The 25,397-nt window shown below is 47.0% G+C and overlaps 2 protein-coding genes across 13 annotated transcripts in view; one reads left to right on the top strand and one right to left on the bottom strand.

Annotated features, from left to right (window-relative positions):
• Window positions 1–25,397, top strand: part of ZBTB38 (zinc finger and BTB domain containing 38) — a 135,535-nt gene that overhangs the window by 96,979 nt on the left and 13,159 nt on the right. For 10 of the 12 annotated variants that reach the window (XM_068280489.1, XM_068280487.1, XM_068280486.1 and 7 more), the window contains one exon: window positions 10,953–11,091. The exons of 1 other annotated variant lie outside the window; for it this stretch is intronic. The gene's annotated coding sequence lies outside the window, so the exon portion shown is untranslated. Of the gene's footprint in view, window positions 1–10,952; window positions 11,092–15,045; window positions 15,105–25,397 lie in introns of those variants that run through there. One more of the 12 variants, XM_068280498.1, reaches the window with a different exon arrangement.
• On the bottom strand, window positions 17,899–19,740 carry LOC137504700 (trichohyalin-like). Its single transcript, XM_068233286.1, has one exon. It carries the CDS (start codon window positions 19,738–19,740, stop codon window positions 17,899–17,901), a length of 1,842 nt encoding a protein of 613 aa, XP_068089387.1.

Genomic DNA, 25,397 nt, shown 5'->3' with positions numbered 1-25,397 from the left:
CCTGAGGTTATCACTGCCATTGATGTGGAGGAAGATCTGCCATTGATGTGGAGCAAGGTATGTTTGCCGTTCATTTTTCCTTTCAGCCCAGAGTGCATTACTTGTACACCCAATATAAGGAGTATAGCAGAAACTCCTAATACTGGCCATACATGTAATGATTGCAGAGACCCTAAAATGCCAGGACAGACTCCACAAATGACCCCATTTTGGAAAGAGGACACCCTAAAGTATTATGTGAGGTGCACGGTGAGTTCATAAAAGATTTTAGTTTTTGTCACAAGTTAGCAGAATTTTTTTTTTATTTTTTTTTTTAACAAAGTGTCATTTTCCGTTTACTTGTGTCAAAAAATAAAATTTTCAATGACCTCACCATTACCCTCATGGAATACCTTGTTGTGTATTCTTTCCAAAATGGGGTCATTTGTGGGGTTTGTTAACTGTCCTGGCAAGTGGGCGGGGTGCTAAATTGTGAGCACCCCTGTAAAGCCTAAAGGTACTCATTGGACTCTGGGCCCCTTAGCGCAGTTAGGGTGCAAAAAAGTGCCACACATGTGGTATCGTCGTACTCGGTAGAAGTAGTATAATGTGTTTTGGGGTGTATTTTTACACATACCCATGCTGGGTGGGAGAAATACCTCTGTAAATGACAATCTTTTGATTTTTTTACACACAATTGTCCATTTACAGAGTTATTTCTCCCACCCAGCATGGGTATGTGTAAAAATACACCCCAAAACACATTGTACTACTTCTCCCGAGTACGGCGATACCACGTGTGGCACTTTTTTGCACCCTAACTGCGCTAAAGGGCCCAAAGTCCAATGAGTACCTTTAGGATTTCACAGGTCATTTTGCGGAATTTGATTTCCAGACTACTCCTCGCGGTTTAGGGCCCCTAAAATGCCAGGGCAGTATAGGAACCCCACAAATGACCCCATTTTAGAAAGAAGACACCCCAAGGTATTCCGTTAGGAGTATGGTAAGTTCATAGAAGATTTTATTTTTTGTCAAAAGTTAGCGGAAAAATGATTTTTATTGTTTTTTTTCACAAAGTGTCATTTTCCACTAACTTGTGACAAAAAATAAAATCTTCTATGAACTCAAAAATCATGTCTTTTTTGCTGAATATAATAAAAAGTAAAAATCACAGGAGCAATCAAATAGCACCAAAAGAAAGCTTTATTAGTGACAAGAAAAGGAGCCAAAATTCATTTAGGTGGTAGGTTGTATGAGCGAGCAATAAACCGTGAAAGCTGCAGTGGTCTGAATGGAAAAAAAGTGGCCGGTCCTTAAAGAGACTCCGTAACAAAAATTGCATCCTGTTTTTTATCATCCTACAAGTTCCAAAAGCTATTCTAATGTGTTCTGGCTTACTGCAGCACGTTCTACTATCACCATCTCTGTAATAAATCAACTTATCTCTCTCTTGTCAGACTTGTCAGGCCTGTGTCTGGAAGGCTGCCAAGTTCTTCAGTGTTGTGGTTCTGCTATGAACTCCCCCATCCAGGCCCCTCTCTGCACACTGCCTGTGTGATATTTAGATTAGTGCAGCTTCTCTCTGTTCTATTATCTTTTACAAGCTGGATAAATCATCCTCTGAGCTGGCTGGGCTTTCACATACTGAGGAATTACATACAGGCACAGCTGTCTGCACTCTGCAGGAAGAAACAGCCTTACACTTCAGTGGAATATAGCTGCAGGGGGAAAGAAACACACAAATGATCTCTTGAGATTCAAAAGAAAGGGTGTATACAGCCTGCTTGTGTATGGATGTATTTTCTATGTGTGGACATACTGTACATCAATCTACTTCCTGTTTTGGTGGCCATTTTATTTGTTTATAAACAAACTTTTTAAAACTGTTTTTAACCACTTTTAATGCGGCGAGGAGCGGCGAAATTGTGACAGAGGATAATAGGAGATGTCCCCTAACGCACTGGTATGTTTACTTTTGTGCGATTTTAACAATACAGATTCTCTTTAAGGGGTAGAAAGCCCTAGGTCCTCAAGTGGTTAATACTGAGAGCACTTCTGGCTACCTAATGCAAAGGGACACCTGTAGCTACCTATGACATGTAAAGGGAGTAAAGGAGAAGTGACAGCTGGGCCAGCCAGGTCACTTGTGGTGCAGCTCGGCGGGGGTTAATAGGTTTAAGGAGGGCCAAGTCTAGGGTGCCAGGACATCTGTGCCTATAGGCTCCTGTGATGTAAATCTGGGCCTGGTGGTACGCAAGAATTGTAATTGTTCATTGCTAGCAATGCATGCATTACCTAGGCAATGTGAATTGTGCCATTTGCGTGGAGTACTTGTTTAAGAATGCTTAAAATTGCGCCGTGGTGACCATACACATCAACTTTACCAAAATGTATTGAATCTTCCCTAATATCAGCAAAACAATCATCTCATTGCACAGGGTATGACTAGTTAATGTCATTGGACGGGTTGAACAGAATTAAAAATATATTTTTAAAGTAGGATATCTCACATACAGCATACGCACTTAGCTGCTTAGTAGCCATGACATATCCAACTAGACCCCCCCCGACCCCAATGTGTCATCCAAAGGATCAAGTCCCGATCCCTCCTCGGCTATGAATAGATCACAATGCAGAACTATTGCTAAATACATGTGTAAACATAAATGTGAAATGCACATTTTGCCCAAAATAAAATGCACTGTATGTTCCTCTTTTCCTATGTTGCTGTCACTTATGCTATGGGCTACATGCTGGTTACATGATGGTAGACACAGGGCTAGGGGAGAGATATGGAAGGCAAAGCCCTGGTAAGGTTGTTATAACTTTACAACAGAACACTAACGATTAAATGTGTAATTTAGGCTGAATTTGCTCTTTGAGTCATAGAACATGCAGCAATATAGCTATAAATCATTTTGGTAAGGAGCACACTTGTTTCTCAGTTTTCTTTGCCCGTTTTTCTGTGCTGCACGCCTTGTGCTTGTAGGTGGGAAAACAAGCACCTTTTTCACAGAAGCCCATGTAATCGATAGAGAAAATGCACATAGTGCTGCATTGCTGTCAGTTTTTGTTCTGCATGGGAAAAAAACACATTCAAGTGTAAACTAGTCCACTGATCTGAGTGTGTTTCTTGCCTCAAAGTAAGGGACTATTGCTTTATTTTATTTCATACAACAATGAATGGGAAAGCAGTAGTCATTCATTGTTGTAAGTCCAGATGTCAATGATCCCCGGCATCAATGAGATGCCTGCGGTCATTGTAAAAAACTAAGTAACGCATACACGTGTTACATCCTGTTAGCGTACTGACACTACGTACAGGAAGAAAAAGTGTGGGGGCATCTTGGTTGTGGCCAAATAGAAAAATGACACCTACATACATTTTTTTAAATAAAAACACATACATATACCATTCAAATTAACCCCTTACATCCCCCACTCTACCATAGAACAATTGCATATTAGAAAATAAATACATATCATAAATAGTTAACTTAGGGACAGAACTTTTTTTTAAATATGTATGTCTTGAGGGTATATTACTGTAATTTTTGCATATATATGGGCTCGTAATTAGTGATGGACGCAAAACAGAAAAAATACACATTTATTTCCAAATAAAATATTGTCACCATACATTGTAACATTTTAAACATTGCAAAAACCGGGACACAAGGGCAAATAAAATGTGTGGTTTATATCCACAGTGGAACGTTTTCCTTTGAAACTATCATGGCGGAAAACTGAGAGATAATAAATTTTTTCAATTTTTTCGTATTATTCCCGTTAAAATGCATTTGGAATAAAATAATTCCAAGCAAAATGTACCACCCAAAGAAAGTCTAATTAGTGGCGAAAAAAACAAGATATAGATTATTTTGTTGTGATAAATAGTGATAAAGTTATGAGCAAATGAATGGGAGGAGCACTGAAAGGTGTAAAAACCCTCAGTGGTGAAGTAGTTAAAGGGAATCAGAGACGCCGGAATCGTAAAAAGAAAAAAATATTTTATACATACCTGGGGCTTCTTCCAGCCCCATAAGCCTGCATAGCTCCCACGCCGCCATCCTCCGCTTCCTGGATCGCCGGTACCGGGTCCCGTCACTTCCGGCGGACGCGGCCAAATGTCCGCATGAGCAGGAGCTCCCTCCATACCCTTACACGTGCGGCTGCGCAGTATGCAGCTGCACGCGTACGGGTATGCTGGGAGCCCCTGTGATGCGGACAACTGTCCGCGTGCTGCCGTCGACTGGCCGAAACTACGGGACCCGGTACCGCCGGATACAGGAAGCGGAGGAGGGCGGCGTGGGAGCGATCCGTGCATATGGGGCTGGAGGAAGCCCCAGGTATGTATAAAATCTTCTTTCTGGGGCCTCTGGTTCCCTTTAATGGGCTAATTAAGCTGTAATTTTTTATGGTTTGGTCTGTATTGATTGTTGCAACTCTCCTGAACTTCCAGGACAATATTCCAACCTGTGAAGACTGGCTGTACATGAACAGTATCATTTTAGGTGGCTACATCCCCTTTACCACAATAATAGGAAGGGTTTGTTATGTGGGTTTAGTGATTTTTGGCCAGTGATGTGTTTCTGACCTGGTAATAGAGTCATTTTAAGAAACAACATAATTTACTGTATGTATAAAACTCATCAGTTAGTTACTGGTGCATGTAAAATTAATTAATATAGGCTACAATCTTCCTATTCACAATATTTGGGCGGGGCAAAAGCCAACTTATGTGCATCTGCTTCAACAATCCAAAATTGTACCTGTACTTTGCGCCAACTCTCAGGGCCATTGCCATATCGCTTTTAAACCTGTCCCACATTTGGCACTGTAGAAATAGAGCTGTGTAAGGATCTTTCATCACCACACCACATTTGCTAACAACAGGATGCATGGTTAGGTACTTGTCAGGTAACACCTTTATGCAACTGACTGGCTTAAGGGGAACTTGAACTGAGGATACATTTGTTGCCAGCTTGTGTAGTATGGGGTTGATTATACTTACCTATCCTTCAGTTTAGCTGTGGTCCCCTCCATTGTGTTCCGACCCTTGTACATGTCTCCAACAGGAGCTAGTCCCACAGAGCGGTGCATGCTCTAACCATTCAGGCTCCCTGTATGTCGCACTCCTGTCTGGCTGTTGCACAGCAGGTGGGAGGGTTCTGGGCATGCATACTTGAGAAGAGCTGCTCATGCACAAGATGGAGTCATGAACGGTGGTTGAAGCAGCGCAATGGAAAGGACCCTAACCAAACCAATAGACAGGTAAGTATAAGCACCCCATACTACAGATTTATTATCAGTTCAAGTCCCTTTAAAGGGAACCGGAACAGACCTAAAAAATGCATTTCTGAACTTACCTGGGGGTTCCTCGAGCCTCGACCGCTCTAGGCAATGAAGGCAGTCATGTGGACGGGCTGCGCATGTGCATGACTCCTGGACAGGTCGCGTGGGTAACGGAGCCGCCAGCGGGCGACCTGAGGGGTCCCAGAGAATGCCGAGGGACCTCACAGACTATGGGGTGCTGGAGGGAGCCCAGGTAAGTTTAGAAATGCATATTTTAGGTCACTTCAGGTTCCCTTTAAGCAAAATCCTGACATTTTCTGTAAACTAAGATTTCCTATTGTAAAGAACATTAGTAGAACTTTTGTTGCTGTCTATAAACACACAAACTGTTGTGCATATGGATATTCCAGTGTGAAAAGAAGTCAATGAATATGATCCATTTGCTACGGTATATCTACGCTCCCAGAGACATATCCCAAATATTATCTATTCATTTTTTAGCAATCAAATTGACATTTTCACTGTATATAATCCTTTTTACAGGGGAGAGTAATTCTGTTTCTGATTCTGCATTATCTTATACAACAACTATCTACACAGTCTGGACAGTCTATACTGCTAGGGACTGATAATGACTGGCGGCTGATAAGCAATACAGATAGTCTTATCTTATAAACAACTGCCTCTGTGCTTTTCATATTGGGATCTGATTGGCTACTTCTTTCCTTTTCAATTCTTGCCTTAAGGGGCCCATACACTGGTCGATTTCAGCCATCGATCAATCAAATCTATCAAATCTATCGATGGATCGATTTGCAGCCGATTTCCATCGATCTGATCTATCTGACTGGATGGAAAATCTTGGTCGATCTGCTGCTGGCAGCAGATTAATGGCCCAGAGGGTTGCATTAGATCTAATGGTCAAATAATGCATTTAGAACGATTTCCGATTTTGAAATCTATTGGAAATCTGTTCCTAGTGTGTGGCACACATCAGACAGATTCCTGTCAGATTCGACCTGACAAGCATCTGACAGAAATGTATCTGATGGTCGAATCTGCTGCAAATATGTAAGTGTATGGCCACCTTTAAAGGGGAACTGAAGAGAGAGGTATATGGAGGCTGCCATGTTTATTTCCTTTTAAGCAATACCAGTTGCCTGGCAGTCCTGCTGGTCTATTTCTCTGCAGTAGTATCTGAATAACACCAGAAACAAGCATGCAGCTAGTCTTGTCAGATCTGACTTTAAAGTCTGAAACACCTGATCTGCTGCATGCTTGTTCAGGGGCTATGGCTAATAGTATTTGAGGCAGAGGATTAGCAGGGCTGCCAGGCAACTGGTATTTCTTAAAGGAAATAATCATGGCAGCCTCCATATACCTCTCTCTTCAGTGTCCCTTTAAACACTCACATAAATGTGTCTACAGCCCCCTATGTACATATCACATACCCAACTCCATCTCTAATATCAAAAATGTGATTGAAGACTTTCAATGAATAGGCATTTTTATCAAAACAAAGTTAGAAGTAGGCCTGAAAGATAAATCGAATTTAAACCGAAATCGTGATCACCAAGATCACAATTTCGGAATCGTTAAAGCGGCAATTATCGCGATCACATTTCCAAATTGGGAAGTTTGAAGAAGTGGCTTCAAACTTCCATAAAGTCCCGGTGCGTGTGGCCCGCAGCATTGGACATACCTTCTGCACAAGTCCAACGCTGTCCGTCCTCTATCGCCGGCTCTTGTGCTTGGCAAAACTCCAGGTTCCTAGGTTCCTATATGTCACTTGACATACAGGAAGTATTCCGTGCATTAGAGCCTGCAGGAGGCGAAGTGGATAGATGGGGATCGCTGGACTCATGCTTGAAGCTATGTCCAGAACTGATGCAGCTTTGGGGACAGAGGAGGCACAGAGAGACACAGAGGGGGCATAGACACAGAGGAGGCACAGAGAGACACAGAGACACAAAGGGGGCAAGAGAGAGAACCAGAGGATCCATAAAGAGGCAAAAGGGGGCACAGAGAGAGACAGGGGGAACAAACAGGCACAGAGGGGGAACAAAGATAAATTTGAAATAATCGTGAATTGAATCGAAATCGCAATTTCAGACAGAAATCGCTCAATTCATTTTTTTCCTAAAATCGTTCAGGCCTAGTTAGAAGTAAATTCTACGTACAAAAGCTGATCTCTGCTGAGTACCGAGGAAGTCGGTCGGTTATTCTGCAGAGTTGGGCAAAAGCCAAATCTGCTCACTGAAGCCTGTTGTTTAGCCAGCAGGCAGAGGGGCCCAAATCTATTCTTTGTGACCGTTTGTCTAGGAAAGAAGCAAAAGCCGCGGGACATATTTACCAGAAGACAGAACAGGCACCGTTACCCATACAGATTAGACTCCTGCAACTCATTTTAAAGTCACATGTAAAAAAATTTTTAGCTGAGACCTTGATGATTGTTATGGGCAACAAGTGTGTATGGCTTATGACTTGTAGAATGTCTCAGCAGTTAATGCTGTTTTTTACTGTATGGCATTCGGGCGGAGCTGCCTAACTTGTGCCTCCTGCACTATGTGCCACTCCTGAATATAAATGTAAATACATAAATGCCCAAGGGTTCGATACACAAAGGCCTATTAAGTAAAAAGCACTGTACACATGTGAGATGAAACTCGGTCAATAGCGACTGCCTCTGCTGAGGATCCAGCGTGTTTATCACAGCCCCTGACCCCTCTCAGGCACTTGGCCAGCAGCTTATCTGCCTGGCGGATCACTTCAGCCGACTGATGGCCGAGAGCATCTCCATTTACGAAGCCCGTTTTATGACATCACTCCTGCACCGCTCCTTCCCTCACAGGCAACATAACTCATCACTATCCTGCAGATTAATGATGTGTCTGCAGGGCCGTTTCTAGACATTTTGCCGCCTGAGGCAACCTTTTGAGAAATCGCTGCCCGTCCCCCAGCCGTGGGTGGGGGGCGCCGAGCTGGAGGGGGTAGCGGGCAGGAAGGGGGTATTGGGCACAGTGGCGGGGAGGGGGATCAGACCCCCCCCCCCCTCCCTTACCTGGGTCCCCCGATCTGCGCTCCCCCTCCAGCTTTTAAAGTTCAGCAGCAGCGTATTAATACCAGGCAGCGGGCGGGGATGACTCACCTCTTCCACATTCCAGTGTGCGTTCCACTGTCATCACTTCCTGCAATGCCGTCCACTGTATTGTAAGTGGACGGCATTGCAGGAAGTGACGACAGTGGAACGCACGCTGGAACCCGCTGCCTCTTATTAATAGCTATTGCTGCTGAACTTTAACAGCTGGAGGGGGAGCGCAGATCGGGAGACCCAGGTAAGGGAGGGGGGGTCCGACCCCCCTCCCCGCCGCTGTACCCAATACCCCTTTCCTGCCCGCTACCCCCTCCAGCTAGGCGGCCCCCCACACCCATGGCAAGGCGGGTGCTTCTCCCCCTCGAGGTGCCGCCTGAGCAAGTTGTTTCACCCCGCCTCATGGGCGAACCGGCCTTGTCTGTCTGTCAGCCTTGGCCCAGTCATGTTACCCATCGATCCATGACAGGGAACATGCCTCCTAGCCTCGAGAATTAAAGTGTACCCAAGGTGGATTTTAGGGAGGCAAATGGGACACAGAGGCATTTTCCCTTCTAAATGGCATGCCTGTTTTCCTCTCAGCGCCGCTCTCTGCTCCCCGTCCACAAAACTACCAGCAGCAGCTTGTAAGTTGCCTAATAGGGGAGGGAGAGAATCCTTTGAAGGAAAAGCACTCCTGCATATCACCACCTTCTCTCCCTCCTCTCTGTGCAATGAGGAGCACAGAGCTGAGACGCTGCAGCGTTGTGAGTGACCCCAGGTCTTTTTTTGCTTTACAAAACTAGTAGATAAAAAGATGCATGGGGGGGGGGGGGGAGCAACGGTAAGCCACTCTACCTAATCTGGCTAGCCCCCCCATCAGTTGTTTTTTTTTAAGTATTTCACCGGCTCAGGTTCTCTTTAAGGCAAATTGAAACTTCAAATCTGAGGTAACAGAAGGTATTCTACAAACTGACTGGTGCCAAAATACCAATAGCGAGCATCAGCAACTGTGTGGCAGTGTCAAGTGCAGGACATTTATACAGTGGTGCTTGAAAGTTTGGGAACCCTTTAAAATTTTCTATAAATGTGACCTAAAACATTATAGCTTCATCAACTTTATCAGATTATCAAACCTAAAAGTAGATGAAGAAAAACTTGTTAAATAAATACAAGTTTATTTCTGCAGAAAATACACATGCAAAGTTTCGCACTACGCAAGTCAAATGTGCTGCTGTTGACTTGCATTTCTCTGTTAGGTGTGCCTAAATGTTTGTGGTAACTGTTGATCAGTCCTGAACAGAGACACTGAGCAATTTTAGCTCATTCCTCCACACAGAACAACTTTTTATGCTTTGGTTCACCATATCTTGAAGAAGTCCCAGGATGGCCCTGAAACAATTGGTGGACCGTGGAAGTTTGTCAGAAATTGTATTATGGAGTAAATACAGACCTTAATTGCAAACAGTGTGCGCACTGTATCTATAATACCCTTCGACTGAGTTTGGGAACGCGATCCTGCATTTTTTAGTCCAGCACCTAGACCAGGCATGGGCAAACTTGGCCCTCCAGCTGTTAAGGAACTACAAGTCCCACAATGCATTGCAGGAGTCTTACAGCCACAGTCATGACTCATAAAGGCAAATGCATTGTGGAACTTGTAGTTCCTTAACAGCTGGAGGGCCAAGTTTGCCCATGCCTGACCTAGACACAGTAGCAGGGCTGCGGAGTCGGAGTTGAAGTCGAGGAGTCGGAATCTGAGCAATTTTTGGGTACCTGGAGTCGGAGTTGGTGGTTTCATAAACTGAGGAGTTGGGAGTCGGAGTCTGATGATTTTTGTACCAAATCCCCAGCCCTGGTAAGTATTAGACTAAGGTGTCAGAGTTGAGGAGTTAGAGCCATTTTGGGTACCTGGAGTTGGAGTTTTCATAAACTGAGGAGTCGGGTGATTTTTGTACAGACTCCCCAGCCCTGCACAGTAGTGCAGCTGCAACCGCTTATTCCGACTTGTTTCAAAAGTAAATGATGGTTTAGGACAAATTCATATAAAAATACAGAAAATGTTCACAAACTTTCAAGCATCGCTTTACATATCCCAGTGAGGAATTCATTATTCTCTGTTTATAAATCACCATTAAAAATTTCTGAAGAAAAATTCTAAAGTAGAGGATTGCCCCTTTTTCTAAAAAGCTTTTTATACATTGCCAGTTGGATGCAGCAGCCAACAGACATTATTCGTTGTGGGAGTACCAGTCCCAGCTACCCTTCTACACACACGGGCCCACATGCTCTCCTGAGTTTTTTGCTAAATTATATTTTCCTACCTTGTCAATATAAGGACTTTTAAACCACCAGCAAACAAGAAAACACTGAAAATAATTTTGATAGTAATTTTTTTACCAACTTTTTAAAGCTTTTTTTCATTGCAAAATTTTGAGAAGTTATTTTAAAGAGAAGGTAAGAATTTATCTCCTAGGAGAAAACTCAGGAGAAAAAGTTAATTGCATATGGGCCTTGGTCTTTAAATCTTGTACATATAAAGTAAGTGTAAAGTTACAGGAAGATGTTGTGCCTTTGCTTATCTGTAATCTTTTTTATTTTCCTGCAGAAGTCACTGAAAAAATAAATATGGTTACACTTCCTGTTTTGGAATGACAGAAGCAAATACTGTGAAGTCACGCCTCCTCCGGTCACATGATGCCCATCACAAATACAGACTGACATCAGCCATCAGCATTGCCAGCTAGGTATTAACAGCTAAAGGCCTTTCACGCAGAACTGATGCATGAAAGATCAACAGTACGCCAGGCAACTGGCATGGTTTAACCTTTTAGCAGCCGAATAAAGTAAAAATGTATTTTGGCTGCTGGGCCGAATTCTTCCTGCTCCTGTGGAAGTGTGCCTTCCTCACCGTGGCAGGATAGGCAGAGTATGCAGAGTGGGCGGCAGGGAGTTTTTATACTTACCTCTCCAGACAGCTGGATCGGCTTCTTCTTCCTCCATTGCGCAGGCGATGTAACCCCATGTTTTCTCAGTTCCGCTCACATGATATGACAAGTGATCGGGATCCAGGAGACAGTGTAAGCATCACAGCGGCACCCAGTGGTGGAATAGGGGTGATGGTAGTCTCTCCCATCTCCCCTCTTCCACCACCAGGCGGTGCTGTAACGCTGACACAGTCTCCTGGATCCTTATCACGTGTCATATAATGTGATCGGGTTCCAGAAGTCATGTCGGAAGTTCAGAGTCACCAGTGGAGGAAGAGAAGAAGCCATCCAGAGCAGGTAAATATAACTGCTGACACATCTGGGAAGGGCAATCTTGCGCTGGTCTAATGGGAGTCACTGGAACTGTGGTGGATGTACACACTAGAGCTTTTCCTTAAAGGGAACCTGAAGCGAGTAAAAACATTTAAAATAAACACATGATGTAGCTGCAAATGAATATTACATACTAACCTCACCATCAGTTCCTCTCAGAAGCTCACCATTTTCTTCTTACAATGATCCCTTCCAGTTCTGACAATATTTTGTCAGAACTGAAATATACCAGTTGCTGTCAGTTATATATCAGCAGCTGTCAGTTACAACTGAATGTGCAAGGTAATGTCCATGCTTCCCTATGGCTCAAATGGGCAATGTTACAGTTTAACAGTGTGCTGACCAGGAAGCGGTTATGGGGTAATGGCCATTTTCAAAATGGAGGATGGAGAATTCCATTGATCACAGTGGACAAATGGGACGTAGGAGAGGAGAAAGGGATTGAGGAGTAGACTACACAGGAGGTAAGTATGACCTGTGTATGGTTATTTTGACTTTTTATTTTCAGTTCAGGTTCTCTTTAAAGAGACTCTGAAGTGAGTCTAAATTCCCGTTTTTAATTAGTATTTCTGTAAAGCACTATAGGTAATGCTAAACCGCCGCATCCCCACGAAGGGTTTATACCCCCAAATCCCCTCTGCTAGGTCCGGGAAGCGCTTCCTCATAGAGGCAGAGCTTATGGCTGTAGTTCTGCCTCTTGGCGCGTCAATCCCCACTGATCGCCGCCTCTCCCCGCCCCTCTCAATCTGCCTTCACAGAGAAGGGCCACGGTGGATTGACGCGCATGGAGGCAGAGCTGCAGCTCAAAGCTCTGCCTCCATGAGCAGCAAAATCCACGACCAACAAAGTCGTGGATTTAGCAGAGGGGATTTGGGGGGTATAAACCCCTCGTTTTGCCGCAAGGGTATGCAGCGGCTTAGCATTACCTATAGTGCTTTACATAAATACTAGTTAAAAACGGAAATTTAAACTCACTTGAGAGTTTGTTTAATGCCCGGCTGAATGGCATACGTGAAAAAGGAAAACAAAAAAAGAGGAGGGGCGCTCCATAGTGTGTTACCCTGTTTACCCCTCTTCTATGTAGTGCTTCAGAAGCACGACATAGAAGAGGAGTAAACAGGGTAACACACTATGGAGCGCCCCTCCTCCTTTTTTGTCTTCCTTTTTCAAATATAACTGCTCCCTGCCACCTGCTCCTTTGGCCGCACCAGGCAGTCAAGGGAGAGGTTTAGAGTGCATCAGCCATTTCAAACGAAATATTTCATTTGAAACTGCTAACAAAGTTAAAAGAAAATAAATAAGGCAGCCTCCATAGCCCTCTCACTTCAGGTCAGCATGTCACAGCACCATTTTAATATCAGTAAATTGTTTGCTCAGTTACACCAGCCAGCTACTACTGTTAGCAACTAGCAGGAAGTTATAAATCAGGATTATACCATTTATTGGCTAACTAAAAAATTTTAGTTAGCCAATAAATGGTATCATCCTGATTTATAACGCCTTGCTTTTACTGATGGCTAACACAGTACAATACCCTACTGCTACTGTTATCAACTAGTTCACAGCAAATAGCAACTAGTTGCTAGTGACTTAGTAATCCGTTTGACATGACCCTAAGGGCCTGGAACAGTGGCGCAGCTATACATTATGGGGCCCCATAGCAAACTTTTCATGGGGCCTTTAGCTCTAGGCACTCTTGAGTAATGCCACCTGCCACTACCCTATGAGTTGATTGGTCAGTTTACATTCTCATGCAATGCACACTGTGTATAGCCCATGAGCACTGAGACAAAGTAAGAGGATGAAGCAAAAAAGCAAAGTTAATCTTGAACACATCAAGAACCATCTAGGCCCCCTCTTCTCCAGGGCCCCATAGCAGATGCAATGGCTGGTATGGCTATTGCTACACCCCTGGCCTGGAAACACTATCCCAATGCTGAACTGATTTAAGCAACATGTATGCCTTAGACTACTGCATGCATTTTGTGCACAACACAGAGCTGGCCCACTAATGGGATCTGAGCACTAAAAGCACAAATTATATAAAATGAACCTCCCCCTATGGGAGGATCATAGTGTAGGCCATGGGGGAGTGACAGACATTACTTACCTTCGGTGGGAAGACCCTGGCTGGAGAAATGTGCTGACACTGAAGAATATTGAAGCACCACTGCCACAGGAGCTTGAAAGTGTGGCACTTGCGTGTCTGGCTGAAGAAGATGGCTGAGTGCATACAGATGGGGGATAGGGAGCAGCCTCCTGAAAATAAGTAATGCTTGTCAAACTCCCCCCCCCCCCCCCCACATTTACAAAACTCCCTTATCACTCCCTTGCCATCCTCCTCCGACTCATCTGGGAAGGGGGTGGTGTCAATTAGGCATCGGCAGCGTCCATGTGACAGTAAGTTTAGGTTAGGCCATAGTAAAATATAGGTAAAAATTACCAAATAGTTCACTAACAGAATAACCCTCTAATTCATAGTCAAATATCAGTATTTACTGATATTCTACTTGCAACTATTCCCAGAGCCCAAATTACTGTGGCACTCTTTTTAACTTTTTTTTATTGCTGAATGGCAAGTCGACAGCCACTGCACCTACGTAACCCATGGCCGCACACGTCCTTGTTCGCGTTCCACTTGCCGGGAGCATCCTGTGCAGTATGAGGTCTTCTCGTACTGCGCCGGACTCTCCTGGCGACGGGAGCACAAACGAGGAGCGAGGCCAGGGCCGCTTAGGCGCAGTGACCGTCAACTTTCAAGTCAGCGATAACAAAACTTAGCCGTGAGGACCGAAGGATCGGTGCGGGCACAGAGAGGCTGCAGGGGGCTGGCAGAAGCCCCGGTAAATAAATCTCTTTTTTTTTTTTCTTTGTAAGTCATTACAGGTTACCTTTAATAGCAGTCTCTAGAATAATGTAGTAGAGCAGAGGTAGACTAGTGATGGTTACACAACCATGACTTAAAATATTTGCTAATAACAGTACTGTATTATTTTTTTAAGTTTCTAAGTAAACTTAGCCAGAAGAGGATGAGGAATGTCTATGGATGATTTTAGGAGTGCAAAGTTCCTAGTTAAAGCACTGAACCAAGAACTGCACCAGAAAACAGACTGCTGGCAGCTGTGCATGCTGAGCCTTGTAGTCCTTCCAATATAAATCCGCACGGCAAGCCTACACACAAGCAGTAATGCCCAGCTACGCACTCCTCCTATGTATATAGAAACGCTGGACTTGCCTACTAGCCGCACTAGAGCACCAGAACGTCACCGGGCCGCCTTAGCCTCACGTCACGCGTGTCACCGCCATTAGGTCATGCTGAGGAGGGGCGGGGCCGCTGGACTGCTGCTCTGGCAGGTGCTGGCGCGCCACCTGGTGGAGGCAGAGGTGGCTGTGTGATCTCATGCCCTGCTGCGCTGGTAAACATCCCCGAGTGCACGGAGGTAAGTGCTTGTACTGTATGTACGGCCTGTCGCCTACAGCAACAGCTGGGTAGGCTGCTGCGGCGCTTCAGCACAGCGCGGAGCTAGTTCGTGTCGTTTCCCATAAGTTTGGGAGAGTTTCCTGAATCCTGAGCTGGCTGATTGTGATGGGCCGTGAAGGGCGCAGGACCACCAGGCTGGATGCATAATGATGGATGGGGAGATGGCTGGAGGGGTGCTAGAGGGGGGCAGTGGGAAGAAGAGCCCAGGATGGCATGTCACACTAGCAGGCCTCATCACCAGCTCCCATGCGCTGTGCTTCCAGCCTGCACTGTTTATGTGACAAGCTTTGCCTAGACTTGCTTTGGCACATGGTACTTAGTGAAAAAAAAAATCAGTTGTACTGTAGTCAGTTTTTGCAAACTTTGAATGGATTACCATTGTTATCTTGTGAAATTGTTTTTGACTGTATTGTACACTGTTAGTCAAATAGGCCTTGGTCTATATTATTACAGTATTATTACTGCGCATTCTTAAAGCGCTGACATTTATTATACCATTAAACAGAGTACACTGAGGTTTATGTCGCTATTCCTGAAGCCAGCGCGCTCTTTCTTGATCTATGACCAGAGTCGTCTTGACCTTTCTATAAAGAAGTGACAATCTGCTAACAGAGTGCCACTTCTTTTATTGTCACTTTTTTAAAATCGTCATATTTATAGAGGCTTTTAGGTGGCAATCAGTACTTTTATTGCCCACTGTAGCCACCCTCTGCAACTCTATTCACATCAGTGGAGCTGCCAGTCGTGTGGTGAACAGACTGCCTAAACAAAATTGATATGCATCCCATTGAGTTCCATTGAGGCTATGGATTACCACGTCTTAACATGGCGATCTGTGCCAAAAGTGGCAAGCAGGGCTATGGAGTTGGTACAAAAATCATCCAACTCCTTAGTTTATGAAACCACCACCTCCAGGTACCCAAAATTGCTCCGACTCCTCAACTGACTCCTTAGTCTAATACTTACCTGCAGAGCCAGATTTACCATAAGGCACTGTATGCACATGCCTACATGCGTCTGAAGATGGAAAGGCGGCTTACTCCCCTCCCCTTGTACTCCCCTCACCTTGTGCCGCCCTCCTTCCTTAGGGCTCTTTCACTCTACAGGCAGCGGTAAAAGGCTAAAACGCTGCGTTTTGGCTGCAGGCGTTTTAACGCCAACACATTACTGTCAATTGTAATGAGAAACGCTGCGGTCGGCCCTAAAAAAGCTCCTGGGAGCTTCAAAACGCAATGCTCCAAAACACAGCGTTAAGTGTGAAAGGTAAAATGAAAGTCTATGGACTTTCATTTTACCTTGGAAAACGCCAACTATGGCCGTGGCATTAAAACGGCGAAAAAGCCCTGTAGTGTGAAAGGGCCCTTACGCAGAGTCCCGAACAAAGCGTAAATGACAGGTTACTCACCCAGCTCTTGGCATTCTACTGACAAGATCTCCCTTCAGTCGGGGGCACCACTAGCTACCTAATACTGAGTGTACCTCTGGCTACATAATGCTAAGGGACACCTGTAACTACCTATGACAGGCAAGGGTAGTAAGGGAGAAGTGACAGCTGGGCCAGCCAGCACACTTGTGGTGTCATTCAGAGAGGGTTTGTAGGTTCATGGAGGTCGAGGTCTAAGGTCCTGGCACCTATGCCTGTGCCTATAGGCTCCTGTGAGGTAAATCCAGGCATGCTTACCGCACTGGTGGAGTGGGTACAAAAATTATGTGACTCCTCAGTTCATGAAACCTCTGGCTCCAGGTACCTAAAATTGCTTCAACTACACAACTCCTACTCCTTAGTCTAATACCAGGACTGTGGAGTTGGTACAAAAATCATCCAACTACGAATCCTCATATTATGAAACCTTGGACTTCAGGTACCCAAAATTGCTCTGACTCCAACTCAATGTGAGACGTACCTGCCGGCCACAGAGGGTGCTTTATATCACACGGGGAGTCCAGTGCGGTGAGAGGCCCATCACACCTCACAAACAAAGTCCAATCTGTAGTAACGATCCACATAGGACTCAACCCTTCAAGGAGTGATTTCCAACAAAATATTTATTTGTGCATAGCGGTCATACAGCATACAGATACGCACAACGTTTCGGGCAAAGGCCCTTTCTCAAGTGCTCACAGTGAGCACTTGAGAAAGGGCCTTTGCCCGAAACGTTGTGCGTATCTGTATGCTGTATGACCGCAATGCACAAATAAATATTTTGTTGGAAATCACTCCTTGAAGGGTTGAGTCCTATGTGGATCGTTACTACAGATCTGACTCCAACTCCACAGCTCTGGTGTAAAGTAAGCCTGTGAGATATAAAATACTGGATACTTACCTCAGGAGAGGGAAGCCTCTGGATTCTCCAGAGACTCCCCCCTCCGACCAAGTTCCAGCTCTGAGACTTCTGAGGCGAGGCTGCTTTGTAACTTGGACTTGCTTGGACTTCGGTGGAAAAAGCTGAGTCTGATCGGGTCTATGCTACTGCAAGCGACTTGTGCAACCCACTAGCACAGACCCATTCGGGCTCGATTCTTTCCACCGAAGCCCAATCAGGTCCGTGGTACTGCGCAAGGGGAAGCTGTCCACGAGCTGCAATGGACCAGTGGAGGAGAGTACCTATTTGGGGCACTTTTTTTCACTTCAGGTACACTTAAAAATATCCTGTTCTTCACTTTGCTCTATTGTAGCCAATAGCATATTCCAGATTCAAGGCAGAAAATGCTTTTTGGTAATCTGTAAAGTGGTGATCTGCTGGATTGTCATTTTAGAATTGGCCATTGACATGAAAATGGCTCTCGCAGTCTGACCTCTGCTCTTCTGAGCTCTGCCCCTCTCGCAGTCTGACCTCTGCTCTTCTGCCCCTCTTGCAGTCTGACCTCTGCTCTTCTGCCCCTCTCGCAGTCTGACCTCTGCTCTTCTGCCCCTCTTGCAGTCTGACCTCTGCTCTTCTGCCCCTCTCGCAGTCTGACCTCTGCTCTTCTGAGCTCTGCCCCTCTCGCAGTCTGACCTCTGCTCTTCTGCGCTCTGCCCCTCTCGCAGTCTGACCTCTGCCCCTCTCGCAGTCTGACCTCTCCTCTTCTGCGCTCTGCCCCTCTCGCAGTCTGACCTCTGCCCCTTTCGCAGTCTGACCTCTGCTCTTCTGCGCTCTGCCCCTCTCGCAGTCTGACCTCTGCTCTTCTGCGCTCTGTCCCTCTCGCAGTCTGACCTCTGCCCCTCTGGCAGTCTGACCTCTGCTCTTTTGCGCTCTGCCCCTCTTGCAGTCTGACCTCTGCTCTTCTGCGCTTTGTCCCTCTCGCAGTCTGACCTCTGCTCTTTTGCGCTCTGCCCCTCTCGCAGTCTGACCTCTGCTCTTCTGCGCTCTGTCCCTCTCGCAGTCTGACCTCTGCTCTTCTGATCTCTGCCCCTCTCGCAGTCTGACCTCTGCTCTTCTGCACTCTGCCTCTCCCGCATTCTGACCTCTGCTCTTCTGCGCTCTGCCCCTCTCGCAGTCTGACCTCTGCTCTTCTGCGCTCTGCCCCTCTCGCAGTCTGACCTCTGCTCTTCTGCGCTCTGCCCCTCTCGCAGTCTGACCTCTCCTCTTCTGCACTCTGCCCCTCTCGCAGTCTGACCTCTGCTCTTCTGCGCTCTGCCCTTCTCGCATTCTGACCTCTGCTCTTTTGCGCTCTGCCTCTCTCGCAGTCTGACCTCTGCTCTTCTGTGCTCTGCCCCTCTCGCAGTCTGACCTCTGTTCTTCTGCGCTCTGCTCCTCTCGCAGTCTGACCTCTGCTCTTCTGCGCTCTGCCCCTCTCGCTGTCTGACTTCTGCTCTTCTGCGCTCTGCCCCTCTCGCAGTCTAACCTCTCCTCTTCTGTGCACTGCCCCTCTCGCAGTCTGACCTCTGCTCTTCTGAGCTCTGCCCCTCTCGCAGTCTGACCTCTGCTCTTCTGCACTCTGCCCCTCTCGCAGTCTGACCTCTGCCCATCTCGCAGTCTGACCTCTGCTCTTCTGCGCTCTGCCCCTCTCGCAGTCTGACCTCTGCCCCTTTCGCAGTCTGACCTCTGCTCTTCTGCGCTCTGCCCCTCTCGCAGTCTGACCTCTGCTCTTCTGCGCTCTGTCCCTCTCGCAGTCTGACCTCTGCCCCTCTCGCAGTCTGACCTCTGCTCTTTCGCGCTCTGCCCCTCTTGCAGTCTGAACTCTGCTCTTCTGCGCTTTGTCCCTCTCGCAGTCTGACCTCTACTCTTTTGCACTCTGCCCCTCTCGCAGTCTGACCTCTGCTCTTCTACGCTCTGTCCCTCTCGCAGTCTGACCTCTGCTCTTCTGACCTCTGCCCCTTTCGCAGTCTGACCTCTGCTCTTCTGCGCTCTGTCCCTCTCGCAGTCTGACCTCTGCCCCTCTCGCAGTCTGACCTCTGCTCTTTTGCGCTCTGCCCCTCTTGCAGTCTGACCTCTGCTCTTCTGCGCTCTGCCCCTCTCGCAGTCTGACCTCTGCTCTTTTGCGCTCTGCCCCTCTCGCAGTCTGACCTCTGCTCTTCTGCGCTCTGTCCCTCTCGCAGTCTGACCTCTGCTCTTCTGATCTCTGCCCCTCTCGCAGTCTGACCTCTGCTCTTCTGCACTCTGCCCCTCCCGCATTCTGACCTCTGCTCTTCTGCGCTCTGCCACTCTCCCAGTCTGAGCTCTCCTCTTCTGCGCTCTGCCCCTCTCGCAGTCTGACCTCTGCTCTTCTGCGCTCTGCCCCTCTCGCAGTTTGACCTCTGCTCTATTGTAGCCAATAGCATTCTCCAGATTCAAGGCGGAAAATGCTTTTTGGTAATCTGTAAAGTGGTGATCTGCTGGATTGTCATTTTAGAATTAGCCATTGACATCAAAATGGCTCTCGCAGTCTGACCTCTGCTCTTCTGCACTCTGCCTCTCTCGCAGTCTGACCTCTGCTCTTCTGATCTCTGCCCCTCTCGCAGTCTGACCTCTGCTCTTCTGCCCCTCTCGCCGTCTGACTTCTGCTCTTCTGCCCCTCTCGCAGTCTGACCTCTGCTCTTCTGCGCTCTGTCCCTCTTGCAGTCTGACCTCTGCTCTTCTGCACTCTGCCCCTCTCGCAGTCTGACCTCTCCTCTTCTGCGCTCTGCCCCTCTCGCAGTCTGACCTCTGCTCTTCTGCGCTCTGCCCCTCTCGCAGTCTGACCTCTTTTCTTCTGCCCCTCTCGCAGTCTGACCTCTGCTCTTCTGCCCCTCTCGCAGTCTGACCTCTGCTCTTCTGCGCTCTGTCCCTCTTGCAGTCTGACCTCTGCGCTCTGCCCCTCTCGCAGTCTGACCTCTGCTCTTCTGCGCTCTGCCCCTCTCGCAGTCTGACCTCTGCTCTTCTGCGCTCTGCCCCTCTCACAGTCTGACCTCTCCTCTTCTGCACTCTGCCCCTCTCGCAGTCTGACCTCTGCTCTTCTGCGCTCTGCCCTTCTCGCAGTCTGACCTCTGCTCTTTTGCGCTCTGCCTCTCTCGCAGTCTGACCTCTGCTCTTCTGCGCTCTGCCCCTCTCGCAGTCTGACCTCTGTTCTTCTGCGCTCTGCCCCTCTCGCAGTCTGACCTCTGCTCTTCTGCACTCTGCCCCTCTCGCTGTCTGACTTCTGCTCTTCTGCGCTCTGCCCCTCTCGCAGTCTAACCTCTCCTCTTCTGTGCACTGCCCCTCTCGCAGTCTGACCTCTGCTCTTCTGAGCTCTGCCCCTCTCGCAGTCTGACCTCTGCTCTTCTGCACTCTGCCCCTCCCGCAGTTTGACCTCTGCCCATCTCGCAGTCTGACCTCTGCTCTTCTGTGCTCTGCCCCTCTCGCAGTCTGACCTCTGCCCCTCTCGCAGTCTGACCTCTGCTCTTCTGCGCTCTGCCCCTCTCGCAGTCTGACCTCTGCTCCTCTGCGCTCTGCCCCTCTCGCAGTCTGACCTCTGCTCTTTTGCTCTCTGCCCCTCTTGCAGTCTGACCTCTGATCTTCTGTGCTCTGTCCCTCTCGCAGTCTGACCTCTGCCCCCTTCGCAGTCTGACCTCTGCTCTTTTGCGCTCTGCCCCTCTTGCAGTCTGACCTCTGCTCTTCTGCGCTCTGTCCCTCTCGCAGTCTGACCTCTGCTCTTCTGATCTCTGCCCCTCTCGCAGTCTGACCTCTGCTCTTCTGCACTCTGCCCCTCCCGCAGTCTGACCTCTGTTTTTCTGTGCTCTGCCACTCTCCCAGTCTGACCTCTCCTCTTCTGCGCTCTGCCCCTCTCACAGTCTGACCTCTGCTCTTCTGCGCTCTGCCCCTCTCGCAGTCTGACCTCTCCTCTTCTGCACTCTGCCCCTCTCGCAGTCTGACCTCTGCTCTTCTGCGCTCTGCCCTTCTCGCAGTCTGACCTCTGCTCTTTTGCGCTCTGCCTCTCTCGCAGTCTGACCTCTGCTCTTCTGCGCTCTGCCCCTCTCGCAGTCTGACCTCTGTTCTTCTGCGCTCTGCCCCTCTCGCAGTCTGACCTCTGCTCTTCTGCGCTCTGCCCCTCTCGCTGTCTGACTTCTGCTCTTCTGCGCTCTGCCCCTCTCGCAGTCTAACCTCTCCTCTTCTGTGCACTGCCCCTCTCGCAGTCTGACCTCTGCTCTTCTGAGCTCTGCCCCTCTCGCAGTCTGACCTCTGCTCTTCTGCACTCTGCCCCTCTCGCAGTCTGACCTCTGCCCATCTCGCAGTCTGACCTCTGCTCTTCTGCGCTCTGCCCCTCTCGCAGTCTGACCTCTGCCCCTCTCGCAGTCTGACCTCTGCTCTTCTGCGCTCTGCCCCTCTCGCAGTCTGACCTCTGCTCTTCTGCGCTCTGCCCCTTTCGCAGTCTGACCTCTGCCCCTCTCGCAGTCTGACCTCTGCTCTTTTGCGCTCTGCCCCTCTTGCAGTCTGACCTCTGATCTTCTGCGCTCTGTCCCTCTCGCAGTCTGACCTCTGCCCCTTTCGCAGTCTGACCTCTGCTCTTTTGCGCTCTGCCCCTCTTGCAGTCTGACCTCTGCTCTTCTGCGCTCTGTCTCTCTCGCAGTCTGACCTCTGCTCTTCTGATCTCTGCCCCTCTCGCAGTCTGACCTCTGCTCTTCTGCACTCTGCCCCTCCCACAGTCTGACCTCTGCTCTTCTGTGCTCTGCCACTCTCCCAGTCTGACCTCTCCTCTTCTACGCTCTGCCCCTCTCACAGTCTGACCTCTGCTCTTCTGCGCTCTGCCCCTCTCGCAGTCTGACCTCTGCCCCTCTCGCAGTCTGACCTCTGCTTTTCTGCACTCTGCCCCTCTCGCAGACTGACCTCTGCTCTTCTGCACTCTGCCCCTCTCACAGTCTGACTTCTGCGCTCTGCCCCTCTCGCTGTCTGACTTCTGCTCTTCTGCGCTCTGCCCCTCTCGCGGTCTAACCTCTGCCCCTCTTGCAGTCTGAACTCTGCGCTCTGCCCCTCTCGCAGTCTGACCTCTGCTCTTCTGCGCTCTGCGCTTCTCGCAGTCTGACCTCTGCTCGTATGCGCTCTGCCCCTCTTGCAGTCTGACCTCTGCCCCTTGGGAGTCTGCTCCCCTCATAGTCTGGTGTTTTTTTTTAAGCAATTCTGGATGCCATGCTTCAGTTTTCTGCAGCACGCACCCAATTCAGCTGCATTTTCACATCACTACCAGTGCCGGTGTGCATCCTGCAAAACACAAGCTGGCCAAGTGGAAACCGGCCCTCAGTGTTTATTTTCTGCTGGACACAATCATATAATTAATTGATAAGCATATCAAAGCCAATTAAAAGTTTAATGGTAAGGCAGTAAAGAGAATTTCTGCTAGAAATTGATATTTTTTGTTAACTTGTGCGTTTTCATGTTTCTCACAATCCATAATCAGACCATCCTCTGTGCATATGTAATAATAATGGTGATACCAAGCAACCATAGTGTTTGGACCATCTTGGAACATACATTTTTACTTTACTGTCACTTTTACCTTGCAGTTTTAGTTTGTGCAGTCCTGTCAGTTTTGTATCAGTTTTGTATGTGTTTCTGTGGATGTGTTCACACATAAATCCGTACATTTCTGGTCCAGTCTTGTCAGTTTTTTTATCAGTTTTGTATGTGTTTTTGTGTATATGTTCACACATAATAAACATTTCCGGCCCAGTCAGGTAAAAGTGATAGAAAACGGATGCAAAACTGACAGGACAGGATAGTAGTGGACCGGAAATGTGCAGATTTATGTGTGAACCAGACCTAAAGGTACCCACTAATGATACAATCCTTTTTTGTCAAATCTTACCACGTCTGTGTAATATAAGGGGCTCCCTAACCTATTCATTCATTATATTCACTCAGTTTACTCTTCTACTACAAAGATTTGGTAAGGTTGGACAAAAAAGATTGCTACTTATGTTCTATTTATTATCCATACTGCAAATACAATTAATTATCTCATAAGTTTATTTTCGCTTCAGATTTGCTTTAAAAGGTTCAGTTTTCATCCTGAGAGTACAACTATGTGCTGCTTTCCTAATCGGCAACAAATATCAGTGCTGGGCAGGAGAAGTTCTCCGCCTCTCTGCCTGGCCTCTCACTGTACTTCCACAGCCTCCTCGGCTTAATAGACGTGTAACTGTGGCAATGGCTAATGCATTGTAGCGGTGATGCGATAGCGTGTCTAATATGCCGCGGCTGACAAACTGGTGGCGGGCCATGGCAACACAGGTGGGAGTGACCACAGAGCTTTTGAAACTCTTGACTCGTTCCTAAGGATGGGCAGAGAGGAGGGGGAACTGCCACTTCCTCCCCGCCAATACGACGTTCTGCTCAGTTGAATATTACGGCTGAATGGGGGGAGGGGAGCACAGGGGGCGCTGGGGTGTGAGGATGGTGTGGTACAGTATGTCACACTCACAGAGCCACAGGTAAAAGAGAAAAGTATTATAATTGATTTATACTTGATTTATCAAGTATCTTGATAAAAACCCAGTTCAGGGCTACTTTAAAGCTTCTGGTGGCTTCCCTGGTTTCTGGAGAACAGTAGCTGGGTGGTTTCTTGTGCCCAGTGATCTCTGCAAGAGATCTGTCATTCAGAGGCATGTCTGCCCCCTAGTGACTGCAATACAAACTTGAAAGGTAAAATACACCATGGCTCCTATTTAATGAACTTTTTCTCCCAAGTTGTCTCCTAGGCGATATTTTAACACCTCATCAGTAAAATCCCTTTCAAGCCACAGCATTCAAAAAAATAATAATTTTGACAGCACCTGTGTTTACCTTTTAGTACTTTTTCAAGTGCAGAGTGCTGGACAGTTGTTTTTAAAAGAAGATGTAAAATTATCTCCAAAGGATCTATGAGAAAACTTTTCAACCAGATGTACTGAGCTGTTTAGAGGGCCACAAAAATACAAATCTTTAGTGTTTGTTTTAGGTAAGTGTTTTTGCTAGGGTTGTTATTTATAGCTAGGGTTGTTATTTATAGCTAGGGTTGTTATTTATAGATTTGGGTTTGTTACGGGAAGCTCGATGCTAATGCCTAGTACACACAATGAGATTTTCAGGCAGATTTCCTGCCAGATCGATTATTTCCAACATGTCCGATCTGATTTCCGATTGACTTTCCGTTCACTTCCAGGGAAAATCGATTGGAAATCAGATGGGATATGTTGGAAATAATCGATCTGGCAGGAAATCTGGCAGAAAATCTCATTGTGTGTAGCTAGCATTAGAGCTATAGGGCCAGATTCAATTCACTTTTTCTCCTAGGCAATATTTCCATATCTTTTTAGCAAATGCCTTTTGAGCCATCAACAAGAAAGAAAATACAGTATTCAAATTAATTTTGACTGTGCTTTTTCACCTTATCTTCTAAGAGAAAACAGGAGTTTTCCTCAGTTGTCTCCTAGAAGGTAATTTTTCATCTTCTGTAACATAACTTTTCAGCACTCTGCAGTTAAAAATGTAGGGGAAAAAGTTCTGTCGAAATTATTCTGAGTATTTTTTGCTTGCTGGTGGCTTAAAAGGCATATTATTTATAAGATGAGAAAATATGACCTAGGAGAAAACTTAGAGGAAAAGTGAATTGGATCAGGACCATAGTGCTGTATTTTCTTGTGCCAAGAATAAGCACACCACCCTATTTGAGCAACTGTTGAGATTGCAGACTGGTTGTCTTGGAGATGTACTAATTGTTTCACATTGTACAGATTCATGGACTTGTATTTAGGGATAGAACCAGGTATAAGCAGATATTTCCTAACAAGCAAATGTCTGCTCTTTTGAAAAGTGGATGCCCTGCTAGCAAAATAAATTTAATCGCTGCACATCAGCTGGTA

This window comes from Hyperolius riggenbachi, chromosome 4, assembly GCF_040937935.1.
Source record: "Hyperolius riggenbachi isolate aHypRig1 chromosome 4, aHypRig1.pri, whole genome shotgun sequence".
NCBI classification, from domain to species: Eukaryota; Metazoa; Chordata; class Amphibia; order Anura; family Hyperoliidae; genus Hyperolius; species Hyperolius riggenbachi.
Note: the sequence above shows the minus strand (reverse complement) of the source record. Positions and strands in the feature narration are given on the sequence as shown.